The 21,992-nt window shown below is 53.0% G+C and overlaps 1 protein-coding gene across 11 annotated transcripts in view; it reads left to right on the top strand.

Annotated features, from left to right (window-relative positions):
- The first annotated feature begins 688 nt into the window (after positions 1 to 688).
- The window catches only part of NLRC3 (NLR family CARD domain containing 3), a 29,598-nt gene continuing 8,294 nt past the window's right edge, over positions 689 to 21,992 (top strand). For 5 of the 11 annotated variants that reach the window (XM_069570628.1, XM_069570629.1, XM_069570625.1 and 2 more), the window contains exons 1-12: positions 691 to 1,001; positions 10,378 to 10,470; positions 11,205 to 11,266; positions 11,545 to 11,746; positions 11,837 to 13,586; positions 14,598 to 14,684; positions 16,355 to 16,438; positions 17,074 to 17,157; positions 18,502 to 18,585; positions 20,131 to 20,214; positions 20,779 to 20,862; positions 21,445 to 21,528. In XM_069570628.1, the coding sequence (XP_069426729.1) occupies positions 11,569 to 11,746; positions 11,837 to 13,586; positions 14,598 to 14,684; positions 16,355 to 16,438; positions 17,074 to 17,157; positions 18,502 to 18,585; positions 20,131 to 20,214; positions 20,779 to 20,862; positions 21,445 to 21,528 (2,519 nt within the window). In that variant the 5' untranslated portion in view covers positions 691 to 1,001; positions 10,378 to 10,470; positions 11,205 to 11,266; positions 11,545 to 11,568. Of the gene's footprint in view, positions 1,002 to 10,377; positions 10,471 to 11,204; positions 11,267 to 11,544; positions 11,747 to 11,836; positions 13,587 to 14,597; positions 14,685 to 16,354; positions 16,439 to 17,073; positions 17,158 to 18,501; positions 18,586 to 20,130; positions 20,215 to 20,778; positions 20,863 to 21,444; positions 21,529 to 21,992 lie in introns of all 11 variants that reach the window. The other 6 variants (XM_069570627.1, XM_069570624.1, XM_069570626.1 and 3 more) reach the window with 4 other exon arrangements.

Genomic DNA, 21,992 nt, shown 5'->3' with positions numbered 1-21,992 from the left:
CCCCACGGCATCACCTGCTGCTCTCGGTGGCTTCCCATAGAGTGGTTTGCTCCCCGTCTGTCACCAGAGGGTGTCTTGTATTTCTCCTCCTTTGTAACTTTCTCGCGTTCACACTGGGCCGCGTCCTTCCCCATCGAGGCAGCACGTGTGCTGAGGTCCACCTCCAGGGGCCTGAGTGAACCACCACAGCCTGGTGTTTCAGGCGCAGCTGGCCTGCCTCGGGGACAGGAAGACACCGCGGGGCACGGCTGAGGCAAAGGTGCTTGTCGGGTGCTAGAGAGAAGGAACGTGGGTGGGGGTGGGGGAGGAGGGGTGACCGTGCGGCCCAGGGCAGGACGCAGCTCCAGCCCTGGCCCGTCGGCTGCCTGCCGTGCGGCCTTGGGCAAATCCCTGAATGCCCCACACGCGCCTGGTTCCCTACCCTCACCCCCCCACCCCACCAAAGGCAAAGGACTGCTGCTGTGAGCCTGTCTCCTCTATAGCCTTGGCTAGACCACTTTCCCCTGAGCATCAGGTCCGCAGGGGCACTTGGTCCTCGGAAGAAGCCTTGGCAGAAACCCCTGCCTCTGGCTTTTGGGGTGATGACGAAACCAGAGAGCTGGCCAGAGGCAGCCACGACTCACTCATTTGTCTATGAGGCCTGTTGGCTTTTGAAATGAGACAGGAAGGAGGGTTGAGGTGGAGCCCCGCACAGGAAGAGGTGAGGAGGGCTGGCTGCCGTGACAGCCGGTGGGCTCGGAGGAGTGCAGGAGCTGGCGGGCCACGTCCCCGCTGCCCTGCACGGTCAGCACTGCCTGATCCCTCTGGACAGGGATCACTCCCGCCCTGGACGGATTCTGTCGGCTGAGGAGCCCGGCTGACCGGCCGCAGAGATTTCCAGGACATCCTGCCCTCCACCCAGCTGCCTCAGTCCACTGGAGCAGGGCGGAGCCCAGAAGTGCCAGGATGGAGCACCCCCAGTCCCCCAGTCTTGGCCTCCCTGGGGAAATGAGGCCCGGCAGGTAAGTTGAGTGCAGAATGGGGGAAGAAGAGGAGACAGCTGACAGGAAGGACCGTAACTCTTAAGGCCTGAACTGCCCTGCGGAGGGCTGGCTGGGGCGGCCCTGGGAAGGTGTCCCTGCGGGTGCCAGGAGCTTCTGGTCAGGATGAGATCAGTGTGGATAAACAAACACATGCCCAAGGGCAGCCCACCATGGGCGAAGGGGACAAAGCCCAGCTCCCCAGGTACCAATGACAGGACGCCAGGAGGAGCAGGAAGTAGCTGGAAAGCGCTGCAGACAGGCAGAGGTGATGCTGAGTAGGGCAGCCCGTGGTTAAGCTTGAAATCAGCGGACCTGGGCCCCATCCAGGCAGCCCTCTTCCTCCCTTAAGATGGAGGGGACAACACCAGACCTGCCCGGTGTCCTGAGGACCCAGGGGGGTGGTGCAGGGAGGATGGGGTCGGTCACCCAGAGCCTGCTTCCTAAATGTCGCCTTCATGTTGGGTGAGCTGCCTGCAGGGGCCTCCCCCAGCCGCGCCCACGGATGGAGACGAGGCTCATCATTCTGAGAGGGACAGTAACCACAGACTCCTTCTCAGAAGAGGCGCCACGGAGCGGGTTCGGGGTGGCTGTTGGCCTGGGGTCTTTTCCATGGCCAGGCTCCTGGGCTCGGGGCTTCCTCCCTGTCCCCTCAGTGCAGATCCCTACTTCCCCAAGCCCTGGGGCTCACCTTTAGCCATTGCAGGCCACCCTGCAGCGAACACCCCTCAGCAGCCACTGCTGCTGGCCCTGGGAGGTCCTGGGAGTGGGGTGGTTCCTGGGCCGCCTGCTGGGCTCCCCTCCTCTGTTCTTACTGGTCCAAAGGTGGAGGCCAGGTTGCAGGGGGCTCTTATCCGAGAAGGGGTGCCAGATGATAGAACAGTCTATTAATTTTGAATCTCAGATTATACAATGAGGTGTTCTTCTCTTTTAAAGTTTAAGTATGTCCCAAGTATTACATAAGATATACTAAAAGAATTATTTGGGGACTTCCCTGGAGGTCCAGTGGTTAAGACTCTGTGTTCCCAATGCAGGGTCACAGGTTTGATCCCTGGTCAGGGAACTAAGATCCTGCATGCTGCTTGGTGCAGCCAAAACCCCCCCAAAAAATTGAAAAGAATTACTTGTTTAGCTGAAATTAAAATTTCACTAGGTGTCCTGTATCTTAATTTGATAAATCTGGCAACCCTAGGCAAGGCTTAGTGGGACAAGAAGGATGGGTGTCTGATGAGGAGGGAGTATCTGCCCTGGCGACTAATGGGATCCAGAGTTGGGGAGCTCACCCCGCCACTTTCCCAGGTACACGCGGCCGGCCTCTTCCTCCCCGCTCACTCCTGCCTGCTGGTGTCCCTTCTTTGTCACTTCCCCAACCGCTCTCTGGCCCAGGGGTTCTCCATTCTGGCTGCTCATTAGAATCATCTGAGCAGCTTTACCATGTGTCCACATAGGCGCCCTACCCTAAACCAGTGGAGTCTCTGTGTGGCCGGACTAAGCAGTGGCTTTTCTAAAGCAGTGCTGCAGAGAATAGCCATGTAGTCCAGCCACCCCACTTCTGGGTGGACACACGGAAGAGCTGAAGGCAGGGCCCTGAACTGCTCATCTGTCTTCCCTTGTTCACAGCAGCATTGCTCACAAGAGCCAAAAACTGGAAATAACCAGCGTCTGCCTACGGGTGGAGGCCTAAACCAAATGCGGTCCATCCATGAAATGGAATACATTCTAATACACATCACAACATGGATGAGCCTGGAAAACATTATGCTCAGTGAAAGAGGCCAAATATACTGCGTGATCCCACTCACAAGAGGAGCCCAGAGTCATCAGATACACAGGACCAGAAAGCGGCCTGGTGGCGACCAGGGGCCAGGGAAAGAGGGATGGGAGCCAGAGTCTCCATTTGGGAAAATGAAAAAGTTCTAGAGGTGGATGATAATGATGTTTCACAACACTGTAAATGTACCCAATGCCACTGAATAGAATGCTTTAAAATGGTTAAAATGGTAAATTTTATGTTATATACATTTTGGTGGTGGTAGTGTAGTCACTAAGTCATGCCTGACTCTTCGGGCCCCCAGGCTTCTCTGTACATGGGATTTCCCAGGAAAGGATGTCGGAGTGGGTTCCCATTTCCTTCTCCAGGGGATCTTCCTGACGCAGGAATCGAACCTGGGTCTCCTGCACTGTAGACGGTCTCCTGCGTTGCAAGCAGATTCCTTACCACGGAGCCACCAGGGTACACTTTACCACAATAAAAATTTTAAATTAAAAAAATATACAGTGCTCCAGACAATGTTCTAGAGGCAGTAAGCCTGGCCCTTCTCCCACCTGGTGCTGCGTACTCCTGGCCACCACCCCGTCCCCACCAAGGCAGTCAGTTACCCGGTAAGTGCACCTGGACATCCAAAGCAGGGGGGCTGTGTCCAACCTGGGCATCACCCTGACATCACACCGAGAGCAGGACATGGGCCTGGGTGTCCCAGCTCGTGTAAGAAGAGGCTGCAGGAGCAATTGCTTTGTTTTTGTTTACGTATATTTGAACTTTTAGACAGCTGCTAGCATAGCCGTCTCTAAATTGAGGTATAACTTAGTAAAGTGCGCTTGGAGAAGGCAATGGCAACCCACTCCAGTACTCTTGCCTGGAAAATCCCATGGACAGAGGAGCCTGGTGGGCTGCAGTCCATGAGGTCGCTAGGAGTCAGACACGAGTGAGCGACTTTACTTTCACTTTTCACTTTCATGCATTGGAGAAGGAAATGGCAACCCACTCCAGTGTTCTTGACTGGAGAATCCCAGGGACCGGGGAGCCTGGTGGGCTGCCGTCTATGGGGTCGCACAGAGTCGGACACGGCTGAAGCGACTTAGCAGCAGCAGCTGCAGCAAAGTGAGCTCGGGGCTTCCCAGGTGGTCTAGTGGTAAAGAACCCACCTGCCAATGCAGGAGACGTAAAAGACACTGGCTCGATCCCTGGGTCGGGGAAGAACCCCCGCAGGAGGGCATGGCAACCCACTCCAGTATTCTTGCCTGGAGAATCCCATGGACAGAGGCGCCTTGCGGGCTACAGTCCATAAGTTCACACAGAGTTCACGACTGACGCAACTTCAGCATGCACGCACAAAGTGAGCTCAGGGGATTTTTACATATGTGTACGCCTGTGTGTGCTCTGTCCGAATTAATAGGCGGAGGTGTCCAGCACCTTTGAAGGCTCCCTCACACCCCTGTCCAGTCGGAACCGCCTCCAAGGGTAGCCACTGTGTTCACTTCTATCTTTTCAGATTGGTCTGCCCTGATTTTAAACTCCCTACAAATGGAATCACAGAGGGTGTCTCTTTTGCATCAGATTTCTTTCTCTCACAATGTCTGTGAGAGTCAGCCATATTGTTGAGGATATCAGTAGCTTATTCTTTTTCTTTATTATGTAGGATTTCATTATATGAACGTTCAAAAAAAAATCTCATTCTTTTGTTGATGGACATTGGTTGTTTCCATTTTTCTGGGACTTTATGAACAAAGCTGCTATAAATATTCTGATCTGTGATTTGGTGGACATAATCACTTATTTCTGTTGGGTTTATACCTCAGGGGGAAATTACTGGGTCACAGAAATATGCATATTTAACCTTATTACTAACAAACATTTTCCCAGAGTGATCTTAACTTGCATTTCTCTAATGACTACTGATATTCTCTTTTGTGACATTCTTCAAGTTTCCGGCTCATTTTATCGTTGGGTTTTTGTTTCTTACTGATTAATTAATGTGTTTGGGATGTTGTCTCCTAGTCAGTGGTTTGCTTTCTTGCCCTTTTTATTATGTCTTCTAACAGAATTTTATTTTATTTTATTCAGATATTCCTGAATCCCAAAATACTGCTCTTTCCTTTCATGGTTAGTGCACCTTATGTTCTGTTTACTCTTGACCTAGGCCAAGTTCATAAACATATTCTCCCATGTTTTTTCTAAGGCTTGACTGTGTCAGCATTCACACTTAGATCTATGATCCAGCTTAAATTAATGTTTTGTGTATGCTGTGAGGTAGGGGTCATGGTTCCTTTTTCCCACATGAACATCCCATTAGCCAACACAGTTTAATGCAAAGACCACCCTTTCCCCACTGAACTGCAGTGGAGCCCCATTATAAACCCAGTGATCATATATGACCAAGTGATCATATATATGTGGGTCGGTTTCTAGACCCTCCATTCTACTGCACTGATCTATTTGTCTGCCCTTGTACCAATATCTATAGCTTTTGTGCTTTTTTTAAAAAAAGAAGTTTCTTTAAAAATTATTTATTTTGACTGTACTGGGTCTTTGTTGCTGTGTGCAGGCTTTCTCTAGCTGCAATGAATGGGGGCTACTGTCCAGTTGCGGTGGGTGGGCTTCTCACTGCTGGCTTCTCCTGGCTTGAGGGCTCAATAGCTGTGGTACATGGGTTTATTTCCCAGTGGCATGTGGGATCTTACCAGACCCGAGATGGAACCCATTTCCCCTGGATTCGCAGGTGGATTCTTAACTACTGGACCACCAGGGACGTCCCTATGCTAAGTCCTGATACTGTGTACTATTAGTCCTCAGGCTTTGTTCTTCTTCGAAATGATTTTGTCTATTTCAAGGTTTTCTGTTTATGTTTTACAATCAGTTTGCCTCTCTTCCCCCGCTCCAAAAAGCCTGCTGGGATTCTGATTGAGATGTCAATCTACTAATCTATTTGGGAAAAACAGACATCGTAATAATATTAAGTCTTTCGATCTATGAACATAGCAAATCCCTAATTTTAAGTTTTCTTGATTGTTTTATAGTTTTCAGCGTAGAGGTCATGAAATTTTTTTTGCTAGATTTATTCTTATATATTGTATATTTTTATGGCATTTCAAATTTTTACTTTTGATTTGAGTGTTACTTAGTAAGTGTTACTTAGTAAGTAGAAATATAACTGATCCTTTTTGTGTATTGATCTTGTGTCCAGAAAACTGAAGTTCATATATTTGTTCTAACAGTTCTATCGTAGATTCCTTTGGATTTTCAATATATACAATAATGTCAATTATGAATAATGATCAAATATATTTATCTTTTCCTTTTCTAATCTTGATGTCTTTTCTTTCTTTCATTTGCCCTATTGCACTAGCACCTACTTTATTAAAAATAAAAAATTAAAAAAAGCAACCATCAACCAGGATAGGTTACCCCTGAGGAGTAGAAGTGAGGTTTATATTTTACTTACTTTGGTGTTACTTCCGTGATTTTAGTGTTTTACTTTTATAATTCTATAAGCGATCTTTTTAAATGAGGGGAAAGCAATACATATCAGTTAGCAAATTCTGAAGCAGTTGAGATTCACAAAATAAGAAGCACTTCCTTAATCCCACTGTCATATATTTCCAGCTATCCTCTAGCCAGACAAAAATGGTATCCTATTTTTTTAAAGTATCTTATATTAATTCTCCTTTGCACATTGATTTTTTTTCCCACATAGAAATACACTGTAAAACATACAGGAAGTTCAACAAACTCCAAGTCAGATTAATTCAGAGACCCACATCAAGACACATTATAATCAAACTTTCAAAAAACAAAAAACATATTGAAATCAGCAAGAGAGAAGCAAATCATCACATACAAGGGATCCTCAATAAGATTATCAGCAGACTTCTCACCAGAAACTTTGGAGACCAGAAAAGAGTAGGCTGACATGTTCAAAGTGCTCAAAGAGAGGAACTATCAACCAAGAGTCCTAAAACCAGCAAAACTGTCCTTCAAACCTTAAGGAGAAATTTTGTATTTAATGTGATGTACAATTCAAAAAAATTTTTTCATGGGCTGGCCAAATCCATTGACTTGAAATGTTATTTTTGTCACATTACCAAATCCCTTCCTATATAAATAATATAAATATATACTTGTTCCTGGATCCTATATTATGTTTTATTGACTTATGATTGTATTTTTGTGCTATCCCACCCTGCTATATACATAGCTTAATAATAATGGAAGATTATGTTCAAGAATGCAAGTTCTGTTGGGAAGAAGGTGGGGAAGGGATAGTTAGGGAGTCTGAGATGGACATGTACGCACCACTATATTTACAATGGATAACCAACAGGATCTACTATATAGCACAGGGAACTCTACTCAATGCTATGTGCCAGCCTGGATGGGAGCGGGGTTTGGGGGAGAACGGATACATGTATATGTACAGCTGAGTCCCTTTGCTTTTCACCTGAAACTACTACAACATTGTTAATCAGCTGGACCCCAATACAAAGTGAAAAGTTTACAGTCTGGAAAAAAAAATTATGGAAATCTAAATAAAGTATGCTGCTGCTGCTGCTAAGTCACTTCAGTCGTGTCCGAGTCTGTGTGACCCCATGGACGGCAGCCCACCAGGCTCCCCCGTCCCTGGGATTCTCCAGGCAAGAACACTGGAGTGGGTTGCCATTTCCTTCTCCAATGCATGAAAGTGAAAAGTGAAAGGGAAGTTGCTCGCTCATGTCCAACTAGTAGCGACCCCATGGACTCCAGCCTACCAGGCTCCTCTGTCCATGGGATTTTCCAGGCAAGAGTACTGGAGTGGGGTGCCATTGCCTTCTCCGAAATAAAGTATAGATTTAGTCAATTTAACAAAAAAAATGCAAGTTCTTGCCACAACAAACACCCGAAGCAACCAAAAGAGAAAAAAAGACTGCAAGTTCGGTTTGAAGTTAGGAAATCCACAAGTGCAGCTCACAGTTTAAAGGCAAGATCAGTCACGGCACTCCCTCCCGTGGCTTCACACACTCACTGAGATACGTCCACACTCCTGAGGACCAGGGCTCAAGCCCCTCTGACCTTGCCTCCTAACCCCGTGATGAGCCTACTTGCTTGCCGACTGTGCTCTGGCAACTGGCAGGGAAGTCCACACTGGCCTCGCCCTGCCTGCTAGTCTCCTGGTTCTCTGCATGACTCTCTCCCACCTTTCAGCTCTCTGGCCACTGGGACTCTCCCTGCCCTCTCCCCGGACCCTGACCCTCTCCATCATGTGCACGGTTTATTTTATTCAGGCACTAACTGCCATCAGAACTGCCCTGCTTAGTCACTTGTTTTCTTCTTGTGCCATTATCTTCCACTCCCACCACACTCACAAGGTAAGGACTTGGTCTAATTGTTCACCGTGACAGCGCCAGTGCCTACAGCACACATCAGGCTCCCAGCAAACATCTGCTGGCTGGAATGAATGACTGGAAGGATAATAAATCGTGTGGTTAGATCAATGCTGCTAAAAAGTCATTTGCTCATTTAACAGACAAGCCTAAAAGTTTTATAAAATGTGGAAACATACCTTACGAGGCAGGTAGATTATACAGCGCAAATCCTATTGTCAGTGAAACCATGGTTTTTATCCAATTCAACGGCTTCCTGGTCATGCATCCCTGGGCAAAGTCGTTGAACCTCTCTGAACCTCTATGTTCTCCTCTATAAAATGGGAGAAACAACGGTAATGAGAATTCTTACAGAACATAAGGAAATGATGTGCGTCCAGTGCTTAACAGAAGGTCAGGAACACAGTAAACCTGCAACAAGTACGACACAGTGTTAACCTGAATGGCGAGAAGAAAAGAGAAATTGAAGGAATCTTTTCCCAAGAGGAGAACTAATTAGAAACTGGTCATAGGGACTTCGTTGGCAGTCCAGCACTTAAGATTCCACTGCGCGGGTTCCATCCCCGGTCGGGGCACTAAGATCGCACATGCCGCTCGGTGTACCCAAGAAGTTTAAAAATAAATAGAAACTTTTAGTTAAAGAGAAATAAAAGAAACCAGTCAAAAACATCAGGTCTAACAGTTTGGCCTAGAACTCCTCCTGGGAGAGTCAGGAGTCGGACAAGGATGCCTGCAACAACTGCTGTCCTTCAACACTTCTGGCAGCAACAGTGAGGTTTGGCCACGCAGAGCAAGTGTTCAAAATCAGAGTTGTTTTTAGAGAAGAGATGAAATTATTGTATTGCAGTCATTCAATAGCCTAAAGAGAGGGTTTTTTTTTTTCTGGTTTATAAATCATTTATTTTTGGCCATGCTGGGTCTTTGTTGCTGCCTGGGCTCTTCTCTAGTTGCGGTGAGAAAGGGCTGCTTTCCAGTTGTGGCTTCTCACTGCGGTGGCTTCTCGTTGCAGAGCAAGGGTTCTTCGGGCTCACAGGCTTTAGTAGTTGCAGCACAATCACCCAGTAGTTGTGACTCACAAAAGGGTCAGGAGGCAAGGTCTGAGAGGCTCTAGAGCACAGCTCAACAGCTATGGGCACACGGGCTTAGCTGCTCCTCGGCATGTGGGATCCTCCCAGGTCACGGACGGAACCCGTGTTTCCTGCATTGGCAGGCGGATTCTTTACCCCTGAGCCACCAGGGAAGCCCCTCAAAAGCCTAGAGAGAGTTAACTGAGAAATGATGAAAACTCCTGGGAATACTTAACACCTGGATGGGATAATGAGACTAAAACACATGAAATCTGTCTTCTTTAACACCAAAAAAATTCATAACAACAACAAGAATTATTTAAAAATACTCGACACAAAGAAGAAACTGGCAAGATCTAGATAAGGAAAACTATAGTTTAGCAACGGATCTAAAGGAAAACCTCAATAACAGCTCCATTAATCCATGCACATTAACACAACTTAAACCAGTATCCTAGCCAGTTTCTTTTCCCCTTGGTTCTTAACATTTAGAAAAATGAAATAAAAGAGCCAGAAGGGACCTGGAGAAGTAGAGGGAGTGTGGCCTTGCCCTGGCCTATTTTTGAAGTCCCAGCGTAGTTCAGCCCAGTTGGACACTATCTACCTCAAGTTGGCTGCACTAACTCTTCAGTGTCAACATGAACTGAATGCTTGGAAAATACTGTTTTACATATTGCCAAGCTTCTTTTGCGCTTCCCAAGTGGCTCAGTGGTAGAGAATCTGCCTGCCAATGCAGGAGACTCAAGAGACTCAGATTTGATCTGTGGGCTAGGAAGATCCCCTGGAGGAGGAAATGGCAACCCACTCCAGTATTCTTGCCTGGAGAATCCTATGGACCGAGAAACCTGGCAGGCTCCAGTCTGCTGGGTCACAAAGAGTTGGATGCAACTGAATACACACACACACAAACTTCTTTTAGTATTTTCCAGGTAGAAAGATACATCCCAAATAAAATGCCTGGGAACCCCAATTCAAATCCAAGGTAGAGGAGTATGTTGGATCCTGGGGGCTATTGCCAGTGGATCTCTCTTAAATGAACACTATCAGGACCCAGAGAGCTCCAGGGCTGGAGGGTGTGGGTCAACCACTGCCTCTGCCACCCAAGGCAGCAGGTGTAGCCTTTGCCCAGCCTCACGTCCTGTTTTCTCTCCTAGGCCCATGGACAAAGGATGGCCGACCCCTGCCCGCTGAGTGCCTGGGGCCCTGTTGGAGGGGCTGCTGAGGGCTGGACACCCTGCCCACTGCAGGTGAGGAGGGGGTCCTCCGGTGCCCTCCTTGGTTGAGGGAGGGACACACGGGGGCGGCCAGCTTTGGCCATGGGATCCACTCCAGTCCCCAGGGAGGAAAGGGAACGTGGGCGGGTGGGGCTTTGCCTCTCAGCGCCCGCATCGCTGTCCCCGGCAGAAAATATGCAGTTCAGGAGGGGCCCCTGTGCTTCCCGGAAACAGGACACGAAAGGAGCTGAGTGGCTGCTCTGAGAACCAGTTCTCCCCTCCCTTTCGTCTCCTCCTTTCTTCTTTTCTTTTTAAATTAGCAGACTTTAGTTTTTAGAGCAGTTTTAGGTTCATAAAAGAACTGAGTGAGAAAGACCGAGATTTCCCCCTCCCCGCCTACACACACCCACCCCACCAGAGGGGCACGTTGGTTACAGTCGGTCACCCACACTGACACGTCACAGTCACCCAGAGTCCAGAACCGGCATCAGCGTCACCCCTGGTGCTGTTCCTTCTACGGCTTTGGATGAGCACATACACCGCTGCAGTATCACAGAGTCGCTTCCGTGCCTCGGCAATCCTCTGTGCTCCGCCAGTTTGTCCTCCCCAGACCCCTGCCAGCCACTGTCTGGTCACTATCTCTGTGGCTCTGCCTTTTCCAGAAGGCCATGGGGCTGGAACTGTACCGCCCGCAGCCTCTCCCCGTCGGCCTCTTCCACCCTTCCCTTCTTGCCAGTGGACCTGTTCCTAATTAGCCCCGTTTCCAGGTTACAAATGAGGACACCACGGCACAGAGAGCTCAGGTGGCCCGTTCAGTGTCGCACAGACGGTAAGTGGCAGAGCTCGGATTCCAGCCTGGCGCCCCCTGCCCCTGGCGATGCTCCTGGCAGCAGGGCCTACTGTGGCCACCCAGGAACAAACCGCGCCCCCCCCCCCCCCCCCCCCCGTCCAAACCCGTCCTGGAGGCCAGACCGAGGGCCGGCTGCCCACCATCTGGGGAGGGAGAGAGAGTGGGCCTTCATCCCACCCGGGCCCTGAGGCTCGGTCGCCTGTCCCAGGCCACTGGGCGGGAAGACAGAGGCCGCAGGCCCAGGCCTCTCTCCACAGCCCCTGGCCGCAGTCCCCGACTCCATGAGGAAGCAGGAGTTGCGCCCAGGCGGGGAGACCGGCCAGGGCCACACCGCCAGCTCCCCGGCCGAGCAGGTGAAAGCCCTGGTGGACCTGCTGGCCGGGAAAGGTGGTCAGGGCTCCCAGGCCCCGCAGCCCCCCAGCAGGACGCCAGAATGCCCACTGAAGCCCCATGGCAATGGTAGGCCTATGGATGGGGATCCCCGGGCCTTTTCCCCCTCCCCTTTCCCCCTCCCCTGCCCCACCCTCCCCCATGGCCTCTGTCCCGCAGACTTGAGGATACAGAGGCACCGGGAGGCTCTGCTGAACAGGACTGGGGTCAGCCCCGAGCTGGGCAGCCCCTCCCCAAGGCTGACCAGCCTCCTGCTGGTGGAGGGCCTGACGGACCTGCAGCTGAGGGAGCACGACTTCACACAGGTGGAGGCCACGCGCGGGGGCTGGTGCTCAGCCAAGACCATCGCCCTGGACAGGCTCTTCCTGCCCCTGTCACGTGTGTCCATCCCCCCCCGCATCTCCATCACCATCGGGGTGGCCGGAGTGGGCAAGACCACCCTGGTAAGGAACTTTGTTCACCTCTGGGCCCGGGGGCAGGTGGGCAAGGACTTCTCGCTGGTACTGCCCCTGACCTTCCGGGATCTCAACACCCACGAGAAGCTGTCTGCAGACAGACTCCTCCGCTCAGTCTTCCCACACGCTGGGGAGGCGGGCCTGGCATCAGTGGCGCTGAGCAAAGTCCTCTTGGTCCTGGATGGCCTGGACGAGTGTAAGACACCCCTGGACTTCTCCAACACTGTGGCCTGCACGGACCCCAAGAAGGAGATCCAGGTGGACCACCTGATCACCAACATCATCCGGGGCAACCTCTTCCCAGAAGTGTCTGTCTGGATCACCTCCCGTCCTGGCGCGGCTGGCCAGATTCCGGGGGGCCTGGTGGACCGGATGACCGAGATCCGGGGCTTCAGCGAGGAGGAGATCAAGACCTGTCTGGAGCAGATGTTCCCCGAGGACCCTATCCTCACGGGCTGGGTCCTGAGCCAGGTGCAGGCTGACCGGACCCTGTATCTCATGTGCACCATCCCGGCCTTCTGCAGGCTGGTAGGGGCAGCGCTGGGTCACCTGCACCGCAAGAGGCCGGGGCCCCCGGACGCCGAGCTGTGGCCCCCGAGGACCCTGTGTGAGCTCTATGCGTGGTACTTCAGGATGGCCCTTGGCGGAGAGGGGCAGGAGAAGGCCAAGGCGAGCCCCCGCATCGAGCAGCTGGCCCACAGCGGCCGCAAGCTGGTGGGCACACTGGGCCGGCTGGCCTTCCACGGGCTGGTCAGGAAGAAGTACGTGTTCTACGAGCCTGACCTGAAGGTGCTGGGCGTGGACCTCACACTGCTACAGACGGCCCTGTGTGGCCGCTTCCTGCAGCGGGAGGAGACTCTGGCCTCCGCAGCCGCCTACTGCTTCACCCACCTGTCCCTGCAGGAGTTCGTGGCGGCCGCGTACTACTGCAGCGCCTCCAAGAGGGCCATCTTCGACCTTTTCACGGAGGGTGGCGTGTCCTGGCCCCGGCTGGGCTTCCTCACACACTTCCGGAGCGCGGCCCAGAGGGCCATGCAGGCCGAGGACGGGCGGCTCGACGTCTTCCTGCGATTCCTCTCAGGCCTCTTGTCCCCGAGGGTCAACGCTCTGCTGGCCGGCTCCCTGCTGACCCAGGGCGAGCACCAGGGCTACCGGGCCCAGGTGGCCGAGCTCCTGCAGGGCTGTCTGCGCCCCGACGTGGCGGTCTGCGCCCGGGCCATCAACGTCCTGCACTGCCTGCGTGAGCTGCAGCACACTGAGCTGACCCACAGCGTGGAGGAGGCTGTGGCCAGCGGGGGCCTGGCCAGGCTGACCAGCCCCCCGCACCGCGCCGCCCTGGCCTACCTCCTGCAGGTGTCCGACATCTGCGCCCCAGAGGCGTCCCTGCCCCTGTGCCTCAGCCCGGGCGTCCTCCAGAGCCTGCTGCCCCAGCTGCTCTACTGCCGGAACCTGAGGTGGGCGCTGGGGGCAGGGCAGCGCAGGGGGGGCGGGAGGAGGGTACAGTGAGGACTGGGCAGGCTCCTCCCACCCAACGCCCCACTGTGTCCCGTCCTGGGGCCGCTGTCACCAAGGACCACGACCCAGGCGGCTTCAAAGGACAGAAACTGCTTCTCTCCTAGTTGCGGAGACTGGAGTCTAAGAGGATGTCGTCAGCAGGGCCGTGCTCCCTGGGAAACCTGTAGGGACGGTCCTTGGGTCATTCCTGGCCTTCCCAGCCTGCGGTGTCTGCCGGCAGTCCTTGGCTTGCAGACTCAGGCTCTGCCTCTGAGGTCACATGGCTGTCTCCTCCATGTCTGTCTTCTTGTCGATCTCTCTCTCTCATGGGGACACTGGTCCCCACACTGGGTTACAGACCACCTCACTCCGCTATGACCTCATCCTCACTCATTATCTGCAACGACCCTATTTCCAAAGAAGGCTGTACTTCTGAGGCACAGTGTTGGGGGGCTATAAACACCAGTATGTCATACAGGGGGACACCACTCAACCCACAACACCCCATATAGCACCTCAGTGCTGACAGAGGCCACGCCCATTCATCCACCCTCAGCCTGTTGTCCTCGGCCCACTCTCTGGACTTCGGTGGTGGGGAGGGGAAGGCTGTAGGACCAGGGCCACTGCAGACCTCAGAATAGTTTCTACAGTCCTTAAAGGAGGGCAGCTGCTGTCCAACTGACACACACAGTGTGGGGGCTGCAGGGAAGACAGCCCTGTGGGTCAGAAGCCCACCATTTATGCCACTGAACCTCCCAAGTCGCCTGGTGGGAGAACTCTGAGCACGCGGGTGTCCTGGCACAGATCTGTGAACCGCTCAGCTGGGGCTTCGCTGGGATGGAGAGGAGGGGGCGGCAGAGGGTCTCAGCCTAGGTGTCTGAGCTTAGCCCCTACTCCGGTGCCAGGGGCCTCATCCCACCTGCCCACGGGCAGCGGTAGGACCACTCACTACTGCTGTTCCTCCTGACCAGGCTGGACACCAACCAGTTCCAGGACCCCGTGATGGAGCTGCTGGGCAGTGTGCTGAGTGGGAAAGACTGTCGCATTCAGAGGATCAGGTAACACAGACCCAGGAGACCCCACGTAGGGTGCTCACCTGTCTCTCCAGGTCTGGGGCTCTTTTCACATCCTCCTCTCTGCTCAAGTGGCCTGTGATACTTTCCGAGAGAGGTATCTACGGGGCATGTGGCTCAAGGTGCAGACTGCTTGTTTCCACCCATTCCAGAAAGTTCCAGAGGCCCAGGTACCTCACTTGTAAGGAGAGAGAAAGGATACGGCAAGAGTCCAATGCTACCGTAGATACATTTTTCCCAGTACTGTATGCGCGGATGTACTGCCAGGCCGGATCCACTCTACATTCCCCTCAGAGTTTGCCCTCAGATGGTATTCTGAGCACAGGATTACAGCTTTAAAAAAAAAAATCCAAACTTTTAAATTAAAAAATTCATATTAATTAGAACAATTTTAAACATCGCATCTTTACTAATTAATGACAGTTTATATACTAACTGCAGAGCAGATCTATATGCTCATGAAATCTCTCCTATAAATAACATAGCCAAGTCTGAATAACACCTGATTTGAATCAATGTGATGACCGGCAGCTGGCTTTGGGAGAACTAGGGAAGTGGATTTAGTGAAAATAAGACTCAGAGAGTAACTTTTCATAAGCCTGACATAAGCTTCCAGCTTTTGAAATCATCTTTACCTGAAAAGACAAAAATATGGACTGAGTCCAGACTAAAAGTAAGCCATTGAGGATGGTGGTCAGAGTGGCGAGTTCTGTGTGACCTTCAACCTCTGTGTGACATGTGTGACCTTTGTGCCTAAGGAGGGTAAACAGTAGGGGTTCAGGGTTCCCTGGACCACTCCTCAGTGTGTTCGGGGTGTACCCTTTCCAGGTAGATAGAGATGTACATTTTGTTAAAGTCAGCGTCATATCTCAACCATTTTCCTTCCTTGCTTTAGAGGAAGGACGGGGGCCACGGGTGTGCTGGAGCCACAAGCTCATGAGAGCCACCAGGTCATGAGAGCTGACTGTTAACGTTCTCAGGAATTTTCACATGTTGACAGTGCTAGAAATTGGCCACAGTGGGAGTATGTACACCATGGAAATTAGCCAACACAACAAATCAGGGCTTTTGTTATTTTGCTTTTGCCTGAGAGGTGGTTCTCCAGCACAGCCCTGGCTGGAATCCCCGTGGTCGTCTGCAGTAACTACCCATCCTCTCTGCTGCACTGTTTGTGCAGAAGCTGTTGCACCCAGTTCTGGTCAAACTTCTCCCTGGGGCCCTCTGCTGGGCTTCCCAGATGGTGCTAGTAATAAAGAACCCGCCTGCAGGTGCAGGACACATGAGACAAAGGTTAGATCCCTGGGTCGAGAAGATCCCCTGGGGGAGGGCATGGCCACCCACTCCAGGATTCTTGCCTGGAGAATCCCATGGACAGAGGAGCCTGGTGGGCTGCCGTCCATAGGGCTGCGAAGAGGCGGACACGACTGAAGTGGTGGAGCACCCACACATGGGGCTCTCTGCTAAAGTGGAGGAAAGGCCACCCACTCTGGCCCTACCATGCCCATCTGCTGGGCCTGGCTCATCTGGTCTCCACCTGCGTCCAGGCCCTGATGATGCTATGGTGCCTGACGGGTTTGCATCACAGGCCTGGAGCTGCAGAAGAGGTGATGAGGTTACAGACCTGCATTAAGCACCGTCTCCTTCTCTTCGGGCAGCTTGGCTGAGAATCAGATCAGTAACAAAGGGACCAAAGCTCTGGCCAGATCCCTCCTCGTCAACAGAAGCCTGACCACCCTGGAGTAAGTAGGACCCTCATCACTGGGATGGGGGGAGCCTGTGAGCTGTCGTCTGAAGCCCCCTAGGCAACACTCTCCCCAGGGTGGGCCGGAAGGACAGCTGAGCCAGCCAAGTCTTGGCTCCTGCTCAGCGGCTGGGACTCGCTCACGGAAGCACCAGAATATCGGCCTTGAACCTGGAGTTATCATCTCCTCTCCACACTCAGCCCAAGCCCACTAGTTCATCAGACCCTGCTTTCTTCCCCCCTTCATGTGGGGCCATCACAGGGAATGCCTCCCTCATTTGCCTAAACAAAGATCTCTGCCCCAGTCCCACCAAACAGGGCTTTCCTGGTGGCTCAGACGGTAAAGAACTCCTGCAGTGCAGGAGACCCAGGTTCAATCCCTGGGTCAGGAATATGCCCTGGAGAAGGGAGTGGCAGCCCACTCCAGTATTCCTGCCTGGGGAATCCCATGGACAGAGGAGCCTGGCGGGCTGCAGTCCATGGGTCACAAAGAGTCAGACCCGACTGAGCAACTAACACGACAAACCCTGGCACATTCTCTTCGAGGAGCATGGATTTAAAGATCTGAGTAACTTCTGTTCTGCCTTCCCTCCCCGGGAGCTGGATAACTGGTCCTTTCTCTTCCTCCGCCAGTCTCCGCAATAACTCCATCGGACCTCAGGGGGCCAAGGCGCTGGCAGATGCTCTGAAGATTAATCGCACCCTGGCCTCTCTGAGGTACGTGTCACCTGCTTGCTGCCTCTCTGCACCCAGGAGGTGGCTCAGAAAACCATCTCCTCAGGTGCCACCCGTGCAGCGGGAGGTAATTCCCAACAGCAGCCCCAAGATACTGGCTCCCATCCAGTGGATGCCAGGGCATCCTGTGTGCTGAGCAAGTTTCCAAGTCCAGCTCTTCACCGCGCCTGTGCTCAGGGTCTGAACGGGGGAAGGAGGAGAAGAGGGGCAGAGGTATGAGGAGGTCTGACAGGCAAAACAGTCTTCGAGGAAAAGCGCTTGTCTCCATGAGTGGGAGGTCCCCAAGGCCATGACATCAGGGTGATGCCTGAGGTGCCTTCCAAGACACTGAAATCCCATCTTCCAGATGCTTCCCATGGCTTGCTGAGGTTTGCTGGGCTCCTTTAAGGGGCCAGTGGCTGTATCCATCCTTAGTTGATGGATACAATGCCTTGATGCCTACTGTCTGTCTGTTTGTTTTGCTCATTTCCTTCTTTTTACTGAGGCAAAATTCACATAAAATTTACCATTTTGGAGTGTACAGTTCAAATGTACATTCAGTTCAAATGCCACCAACACCTCAATCTAGTTCCTAAGTATTTACATCCCCCTAAAAGCAGTCCCTCTACCCATCAGCAATCATTTCCCATGCCCCCGTCTCCCCTCAGCCCCTGGCAACTACCAATCTGCTTTCTGTCTGAAGATTTCATGTAAACGGAATCAAACAGTAAGACTTTTTGTTCCTATCTTCTCAACACCTGGTGGAATGTTTTCAAGGTTCATCCATGTCGAAGCATGTGTATTCCATTCCATTTTAAGGCTGAATAATATTCTATTACATGGACCACGATTTGTGTATCCATTCGCCAGCTGCTGGACACGGGTTGTTTCCAGCTATTGGCTATTGTGCTGTACGTATTTGTGTACAAGCATTTGAGGACCTTTTATTCAGGTCTTCTGGGTGGATACATAGCAGTGGGATCTGCTGGGTCACAGGTGACCCTGTGTTTAACCTTTTGAGGAAACAGCCCGGCCTGCTTTCCTCGGAGGCCACACCGTCTAATGTTCCTACCAGCAACCGGGATGAGGGCTCCAATTTCTCCACGTCCTCACCAACACCTGGCTGCTATGTTTCAGCTGTAATTCAGACTATCGATGACCTTTGGTCCAGTTATCAGGGGCTCCTTGTCCACAGCCAGCAGGCAGGTGCCTGGAGAACCCAGGGAAAGCCTGAGGCCAGAGGAGCGGCGGGAAGGGCCAGTTCCCCCACTGCCTGGGTGTGTGGGGTGAGGGGCTGCCAGGCACCCTCCTGGGCTCCACCAGTGATGCCTCTCCTTACCTCCACAGCCTCCAGAGCAACAGGATCAGGGACGACGGTGCCAGGTCCATGGCTGAGGCCTTGGCCACCAACTGGACCCTCTCCGTGCTGCAGTGAGTGGGCATGCTGGCTGGCAGAGAACAGCTTTCTCTCCTCTCTTCTCCTCCCCCAAGGGCCTCTCTGTTTCCTGCACAGAGGGGTGGATGGGACAAGGCCCGGAGGCTTTCTGAGCCATCTGCATGGCCCCTGGAAAACCTGACATCCACTGCTTTTCTGGAGAATGGGTGTTGGGGGAATAATTACAAACAGAGCCTCCCACCAAGGTGGGAAATCCTCTCCACAAATGCAGAAAAGTACGAAACAGCTTAGTTACTGGAGTAAGCACTCAGCTAGCCTGCAGTGAGCATCCCAGGTGATCCGCCAGTGGGATGGCAAAGACAGAAAGGAATCTCACCCTTTCCTGCAGCCAAGCAGACACAACCCTTTACATGGGGGTTTTCAAAGACCATAGCTTGTCCTCAAACAAGAGAACTGGAATAGCACCGTTTGTCATACTTAGTTATCCTAAATTTGCCTGTCGTTTGGGAGGGGGAGCCGTCCATGCCTGCCCCTGCCTTCATGCTGAGGAAAATGAAAACACCTGTCTTTATGACAAGCAGGCACTTACAGCCAGACCAGGTGTTCCCTTCCTTGATGCACAGGGTTCAAAGAGATGGCACAGAGGCCCTTACCAAAGACATTCCTAGGCTGTAAGTCTGGCAAGAGGCTAACTTCTATTAATAGCTCTTAAAAAGATTTACATACTCTCAAAGGGACAGGGAAAGGATTTATAATCCCTAGTTTCCTCAAGGAAATACTCTACGGGAGGGGAGGGTTTTTTCTCCCCCTGCTCTTCTGGGACCAAGGAAAGTTCCATTTTGTGTAGATCGTAGTTAGCGTCATACAGATGAGGTCCTGGCCTGCCTGTCCTTCCAGGATGAACATAGGGCTCCTCCTGAAGTGTCTTCCTCCTCCAGAGTTAGTGTAAGAGGAAGTAGCTTCTGCAGACAGGAGCCTAAGCCAGGGTCTGCCCTCAGGAGGACTGTAGGGTTGGGGGGGAAGGCTGCTGGTTGGTCTGAATGGAGGCAGACTGCTGAGTGTTGAGAAGGCTGGTCAGGTGAGGGGCTGGTGGGACTTGTATGTAGAAGTCTTCAGAAAGTCTCCAGTTTAGAAGTTGATGGATATTAACAGTGTCCGCTGGTCACTGCTTTCTGGCCCCTCAAGGGAAGGCCCAGCTGTCCTTGCCTCTTTTTTGTTGTTTAGTTGCTAAGTAGTGTGTTACTCTCTTGTGACCCCATAGACTGTAGCCCGCCGGGCTCCTCTGTCCATGGGACTCTCCAGGCAAGAATACTGGAGTGGGTTGCCGTGCCCTTCTCCAGGGGATCTTCCTGACCCAGGGAAGATCGCACCCGCGTCCCTGCATTGTTAGCAGGGTTCTTTACAACTCAGCCACCAGGGAAGCCCCCACCAGTAGCCTCTTACTCTTCACATCAGTCTATTAGCAACATTTTGGCAACAATCCAAGGACCCCTCCCCCATGCTGCGGTAAACTTGAACCAGACTGTCCTTGGCCTGGGAATGCCTGTGGCCAGCTTTACCGAAGGACCCTTCTCCTTCAGCCTGCAGAAGAACTCCATCGGGCCAGTGGGAACCCAGCAGATGGCAGATGCCCTGAAGCAAAACAGGAGTCTGAAGGAGCTCATGTGAGAAATGCAGAAGGGCCAAACTGGTACCCTTCGTGCCTGGCACAATGCTGAGCTTATCACAAATATTTGTGAGCATGGGGGGGGGGGGAGATGGCTGGCTGGCTGGCTGGCTGAATGGGTGGATGGATGAGTCAGTAAATGGATAGATGGATGAATGAGTGGGTAAGCGGATGGATGCGTGAATGAATGATTGACTGCATGGGTACTAGATAGCTGGTTTTGGACTCCAAAACCCTGAGCCAGGAGAATGGAGATCCAGATTCCCAGGAAAGAGTGAGGTCCAACTGTCTCAAGCTCACCTTTACTGACATCCCAGCCACATTCATATAAAGATCACAAATGCCTCTCACTGAAGAGTTGGCCCTGTCCCCGTCAAGGAGTCAAGGACATTGCTACCTTGATCTCTTACAAAGGCCACCTGCCAGCCGGCCTCAGGCAGAAGAGACTGTGTACTGGGCACCCTTGAGACCAGAGACAGCCCTTCCCTGGAGGGCTCCCGGACTCTGACCCCTCCTGGCCTCATCCCGCCCGGCTGCCCCACCCATGTCCCTTCTCTTGCAGGTTCTCCAGTAACAGCATTGGCGATGGAGGTGCCAAGGCCCTGGCGGAGGCCCTGATGGTGAACCAGGGCCTGAGGAGCCTGGAGTGAGTCCCCCGGGGGTGGCTGTGGGCAGAGGATGACTCCCCGCCCAGGTTCCCTGGCCAGCAGAGGGGCGGGTCCTGGTAGAAGTCAGTCAGAACCCACCAGCCCCCAACCCCAGGCACTCTGTGCTCCGAATGTCTCTCCATCCAGCCCACCCGGCCAGCTCCCTCTCCCTGGACAGTAGGTTGGTGTTGGTTCTAGAGTTCTCAGAGTGACAAGCACCGAGTGCCCTTTAGGAGCTGGCCTAGGTGGCTGTGGAGGGGGCTGGCTCCCAGGCCCGTGGTGGGGAGTGGGGACACCTGGCTGTGCCGCTTTCTCTGGGGGCTGCAGACACATGTACCCTCAGAAGTCATGCGGAGCCGCCCAAATCAAGGCGACATCTAAACTCTGGCACTGGTGGTGCTGCACCCACCTGCCCTCAGCTGGCAGAGGCTGGACTGAGGGGCACGGGAGAGGAATGACGAGGGCATGGGGGTGGCACAGGGCCCCCAGCCCCCTGCTGCACTCAGTGCCCATGACCCCGGCTGGACTCCCCCCGAGTCCTGAGGCGGCCATGCCCAGGGCACCCTGTCCTCTGTCCGCAGCCTGCAAAGCAACTCCATCAGCGACCCGGGAGTGGCAGCACTGATGGGGGCCCTCTGCACAAACCAGACGCTCCTCAGCCTCAAGTAAGCCCTGCCCTTCCTTCCGTTCCTTGGCTGGGGGTCTGAAGGGACTCTGGGTTATGGAGGGAAAGGCTGGTGTTGAGAAGCCCCCAGTGCCACCCCCACCCCGAGGGCCTGGGAGGAGGAAGAGCCGCGGTTGGGTAGCTTGGCGCTGGAGCCCGGCCGCCTGCACCCCTGCTCAAGGGGATGGGGGAGGAAGGCAGCCTCAGTGGGCAGGTCTGCCACCCCCTTCCTGAGGGCAAGCCTATACCCACCAAGCACTCCAGCCTGCCCCTCCCCTCACACCTCTGAGGTCCTGGCATCTCATCCTCTTCCTCCTGGACTGTCTGTCCTCCAGTGGACACTCCTGGGCAGGGGAGCACGTGGCTGGCAAGCCTTGCAAGGGGGGCTTCCTGGAGCGGGCTCTTCCCACTTCCAGCCAGGGCCCACCTGGGGTTCCTGGCTTCTAAACAGCCTGAGCACCTAGG

Source organism: Ovis canadensis, chromosome 24 (genome assembly GCF_042477335.2).
Source record: "Ovis canadensis isolate MfBH-ARS-UI-01 breed Bighorn chromosome 24, ARS-UI_OviCan_v2, whole genome shotgun sequence".
Lineage (NCBI taxonomy): Eukaryota > Metazoa > Chordata > Mammalia > Artiodactyla > Bovidae > Ovis > Ovis canadensis.
This window is presented reverse-complemented; position numbering and strand designations above follow the sequence as displayed.